Genomic DNA, 5,633 nt, shown 5'->3' on the forward strand with positions numbered 1-5,633 from the left:
CACTGGAGAAGGGGGTGAATAAGGATCACCAGTGACAGAGCAAACCCACGCTGGCAAAGTACCCTTCAGCTGCAGAAACAAAACCTGAAACATCACCAGTCCATTCCCCACAGATGCAGCCCGACCTGCTGTGTTTCCCCAAGACTGAGAATCTTGTAAAGCGTTAGCTGTTTCTCTGACACTCCTTCCACCGCCCACAGCCAATCCCCACGCCTCCACTCACCCCCCGCGGTTCTACCCGTGCGCCTGGGATCTTATACCCCCCCGTCCCCCACCCACTCTGGACCCAGCCAGACACCACCCAGCGCATGGTGCCCAGATGACTCCAGTGGTCAGCCGTGTAGGTCAGTGCAATAACAGACAGCCAGCAACAGACAGAACTTTTATTGTGACGGTGAACTCAACAAACCAGAGGATGCAATTTAGAACTGGATGACTTGGCCCTGTAAAGCAAGAAGAGCGTTAGAAAACAGCACCGGCCCCTGCACACCCACGGCCCCTCCCCCGGCAACCGGTCCCTGCCCCCTCCCCCCTGGTCCCTCCCCCTCCCCCTGTAACCAGCCCCCTTACTCCTGGCCCCTCCCTCCCCTTTAACCAGCCCCTACTCCTGGCCACCGCGCCTACCCCCGGGAATCTGTCCCAAGCTCCACCTGTGCGCCCCCCTCCCCCACGGTCCCGTCGCCAACACACACACCGACCACACCCCACCCTCAGAGGGTTTACAGAACTACTGTGACATCAGGGATATAAACACTGTACCCCAACTGTGGGCACCACCACCCCACACTGTACCCCCCAACTGTGGGCACCACCACCCCACACTGTACCCCAACTGTGGGCATCACCACCCCACACTGTACCCCAACTGTGGCACCACCACCCACCCACTGTACCCCAACTGTGGGCACCACACCCCACACTGTACCCCAACTGTGTGCACCACCCACGCGAAACCGCCCCACACTGTACCCCAACTGTGGGCACCACCACCCCACACTGTACCCCAACTGTGGGCACCACCACCCCACACTGTACCCCAACTGTGGGCACCACCACCCCACACTGTACCCCAACTGTGGGCATCACCACCCCACACTGTACCCCAACTCTGGGCACCACCACCCCACACTGTACCCCAACTGTGGGCACCACCACCCCACATGTACAGGCTGACGGTGACCACTCACCTTTCTCTTCTTGTCTCCTCCCAGCTCAAAGTGCTTGCAACGTTTGATGGCCAGCATCCTTTTAGAGCGGCAGTTGGGCTCCACACACTCCAGCCTCAGCACGATCTTCTTGGTCGTCTTGGCCTGAAGCACAAACACCACAGCAGCAGGTAAGGAGCAGTTCAGCCTCACGTCACGAGGCAAACACACACCACACGGAGAAAAGAACTCCTGCACCTTATGGAGCCCACCACCGATGGAGCAGACAAGGAGCAACTTCACCACCACGATGCAAACACACACCCTGCAGCACAGTATGAACACCTGCACCTTCTGTGCTGCAGTCAACACCTGAAGAAAAAGGGTCTTGACCTAAAACCTCACCTATCCCTGTTCTCCACAGATGCTGCCTGACCCACCGAGTTCCCTGTCTCAGGGGCCCTGAACCATGAGCCACGGTTTAAGAATAAGGAGTAAGCCATTTGGAACGGATAGAAACATAGAAAATAGTTGCAGGAGTAGGCCATTCGGCCCTTCGAGCCTGCACTGCCATTCAATATGATCATGGCTGATCATCCAACTCAGTATCCTGTACCTGCCTTCTCTCCATACCCCCTGATCCCTTTAGCCACAAGGGCCACATCTAACTCCCTCTTAAGCATAGCCAATGAACTGTGGCCTCAACTACCTTCTGCGGGAGAGAATGCCAGAGATTCACCACTCTCTGTGTAAAAAAAGTTTCCTCATCTCGGTTTTAAAGGATTTCCCCCTTATCCTTAAACTGTGACCCCTTGTTCTGGACTTCCCCAACATCGGGAACAATCTCCCTGCATCTAGCCTGTCCAACCCCTTAAGAATTTTGTAAGTTTCTGTAAGATCCCCCCACAATTTTCTAAATCCTAGCGAGTACAAGCCGAGTCTATCCAGTCTTTCTTCATATGAAAGTCCTGACATCCCAGGAATCAATCTAGTGAACCTTCTCTGTACTCCCTCTATGGCAAGAATGTCTTTCCTCAGATTAGGAGACCAAAACTGTACGCAATACTCCAGGAGTGGTCTCGCCAAGACCCTGTACAACTGCAGTAGAACCTCCCTGCTCCTATACTCAAATACTCTGGATACTTTCAAGAGAGTTAGATAAGGCTCTTAAAGAGCTCAGGGCGTATGGGGAGAAGGTAAGAACGGGGTACTGATCAGCCATGATCACATTGAATGGCGGTGCTGGAACGGGGCCAAATGGCCTACTCCTGCACCCTGTTGTCTCTTTAAGCCCAGGATTGCAGCATCTGCAGCCTCTTGCTTTTTTATTCCCATCAACTCCCTCACATTGCACTTCACCCCCACACAATGGCCTGGTACTTTGACACATGTACCAAGCGGGATGCAGTGAGGTTCGTTTGTGTACAATAGGGACAGTTCACCGCGTATGAACCCACTGACCAACACAGCTTGGAGGGCAAACCACGGTCAATGTGGGAACGTGCAAATTCCACACCGGCATGGCAAGCATTGGACCTGGGTCACTGGCGTTGAGGTAGCAGTACTACCTGCTGTGCCTCTGTGCCGCACACACCCATGTGTCTGGATCCAACAGGACAGACATATAAAGCAGCCCACTCCATCAGCCACTATGAAGCAGCAATCAGCCTGCCCTGGTGGGTCAGGGTCAGACATGCGGCAGCTCAGTGTCGGTGTGGGTGTAACAACTCGGGAGCTGCCACTCCCTCACAGGGAGGGGGGAGCTGGGACACACACACACACACACACAGACAGCCTGGGGGGGGGGAAGAGAACAGATAGCATGGAGAGGGCACACGCACGCGCCTCTTACCTTTTTACGGAAAATAGGTTTAGTCTGTCCACCATAACCACTCTGCTTCCTGTCGTAACGCCGCTTACCTGAGGGAGGAGATACAGTTAGCCACGGCAATTCCACCCGAGCACTAGCCCACATACAAGTCACATGCGGTACCATGGCAATCCTGCAGAGCCCACATCATGAAAGAATGAGTCAACTTGGCTTGTATTCACTGGAATTTAGAAGGATGAGGGGTAGAATCTTATAGAAACATATAAAATTATAAAAGGACTGGACAGACTAGATGCAGGAAAAAAATTCACGATGTTGGGGGAGTCCAGAACCAAGGGCCACAATTTAAAAATAAGGGGTAGGCCATTTAGGACTGAGATGAGGAAAAACATTTTCACCCAATCTGTGGAATTCTCTGCCACAGAAGGCAGTGGAGGCCAATTCACTGGATGTTTTCAAGAGTGTTGGATTTAGCTCTTATGGCTAACGGAATCCAGGAATATGGGGAGAAAGCAGAAATAGAGTCCTGATTTTAGATGATCAGCCATGATCATATTGAATGGCAGTGCTGGCTCGAAGCGCCGAATGGCCCCCTCCTGCACCTATTTTTCTACCATACATTAGGGTTAACCCTAACCCACAGATCAGTAAATAACCTTATTCAGCTATGCAAACTAATATTCCCCCAGGAGTTGTTAAAAATCAGGCACATTGAATAGAAGGGACGGGGAGTTTTATACAACTTTAGTGAGGCCACATTTGGGAGTATTGTGTACAGCTCTAGTCACCCCAACGGGACGATGTAGCCGCCTTGGAGTCAATGCAAAGGTTTAGCACAATGTTGCCTGGATTAGAGCGGTCAGCTGCAGGGAGAGGTTGGACAGACTGCGATAGCTTTTACAGCGTGTCTGAAGCTGAGGGGACACCAGATATGATGGGATGCAAACAGAGTCGACAGTCTTACTTATGGGCATGGGCATTATATGAGCATAGTTTAGTAGGATGAGAGGAGGAAAGATTTGGCAGAGGGGATTTTTTTTGCCTGGGCAGACTTGATGGGCTGAAGGGCCTGTCCGGGTGCTGTTCTATTCCAACAGCTGACTGATGTAAATCCCAAGAAGACTGACATTTCAGCTGAGTGCAGGAAACACTCGGCAGTCTGTCACATTTGTGGGAAGAGGAACCGTTCATGGTTCTGTATCAGAAGTGGGAAGGAGACAAAAGCTTGTTAGAGTGCCGGAAAGGATGAGGGTGATGGTCTGAACAGGGGCCATGGGATGAGCTGTAAACGTGATCATGGAGTGAACAGGAGCAGTGGAAGAATGAGAAAGTAATCAAAGGGACATGTAAATGGAGACCAGTATGTATTCATGAATCCTCGAGTGCCATCTGCTAAAGGAAATCCCTGGCATGGCACAAAGGCCTCAATGCTGGCACACAGTTGGCACTCAGCCCACTGTAGTAACGTTACACTCTGCGGTCCTGGACATTTGCTGCAAACCTACCCTGGGCGTATAACGAGTCCTTTCCTTTCTTGTACTGGGTCACTTTATGCGGCTGGTGCTTGCGGCATTTCTTGCAGTACGTCCTGCGGGTCTTCGGCACATTAACCTGCACAGAGAGAGAGGATCACAGTGACTGTGGAACAACACCCCCCCCCCACTCGGGACCACAGCCCAGTGTAGGGGCCGACATGTCACCTGGGGCTACACCCAGCACAGGCTCCGTTGTGTGGCTGCCCAGTGGCAGCAAAGCACAATCTGAAGGGTCCCGACCCAAAACACACTGACCGTTCTCTCCAGACCATCCCTGACCTGCTGAGTTCCTCCAGCACTTTGTGTTTTGTTAAAGAACAGCACACTTTTATTGGAACTCAATCTCCACAGGGTTAGATCATACACATGCCACTCAGCCCCTTCAGTCTGCTAAAATCATTAACAAAAATGTTGACAACATTGTTTGCCGGGCAGAGATTATGATGGATCTCAGTGGCAACCTTTTCCACTCAGAGGGTCGTCCTAGTCAGGACCGAGCTGCCAGAGGAAGCTGTAGAAGCAGTTCCAACTTGCAATAGGCATTTGAACAAATATATGGCAAACAATGGTTTAGTGGGATACAAGGCAAATGGGGACTTGCCCAGAATGCTAACTTGGACAGCATCGATAAGGTGGGCCGAAGGGCCTATCTCCACACTCCGACCCAACCACCATCATTCCTGAACCGACCTAGATTACCAAACCAATTAGGAGCAGATGAGGGCATTCGATCCAATTTGTGATCCCAGCTACAAAGACAGATGTGTACAGCAATTCATTCTCCCCCGCACAATTAAAGCATGGAATAATCTCCACCCTACCAGTTACTCAACCAGACACAACTTCATTTAAGGTAACTCTTCTTCTCCAAAAACCATTTCTGGCTAAAGTCCACCCTCCGCCACCTCCAGTTTAAATTCCATTTGGAATATTTTGGAGGACCAAGAACCCAAGTTGCACCAGTTGCAGGGACCACACTTACTCACTCACTGGGGTAGAGGTGAATCCTTGTTACTCTGTACACTGTGTGTGTCGGTGGCAGCCGCTGCTGCAATATGCTCCCTGCACACACACACACCCCACACCCAGTCCCAGCCTCCCCTCCCCTCCCCCGGCACTGTC

General features: G+C 51.9%; 1 protein-coding gene across 1 annotated transcript in view; it reads right to left on the reverse strand.

The window, feature by feature from the left end:
* Window positions 1-369: 369 nt before the first annotated feature.
* The window catches only part of LOC129715476 (60S ribosomal protein L36a), a 5,640-nt gene continuing 376 nt past the window's right edge, over window positions 370-5,633 (reverse strand). The window contains exons 2-5 of the mRNA XM_055665359.1: window positions 4,482-4,587; window positions 2,998-3,065; window positions 1,188-1,310; window positions 370-443 (exon numbers count right to left, since the gene is read on the reverse strand). Of these exons, the coding sequence (XP_055521334.1) occupies window positions 423-443; window positions 1,188-1,310; window positions 2,998-3,065; window positions 4,482-4,587 (318 nt within the window). The 3' untranslated portion in view covers window positions 370-422. The remainder of the gene's footprint in view (window positions 444-1,187; window positions 1,311-2,997; window positions 3,066-4,481; window positions 4,588-5,633) is intronic.

Source organism: Leucoraja erinacea, unplaced genomic scaffold, assembly GCF_028641065.1.
Source record: "Leucoraja erinacea ecotype New England unplaced genomic scaffold, Leri_hhj_1 Leri_1199S, whole genome shotgun sequence".
Taxonomy (NCBI): domain Eukaryota; kingdom Metazoa; phylum Chordata; class Chondrichthyes; order Rajiformes; family Rajidae; genus Leucoraja; species Leucoraja erinaceus.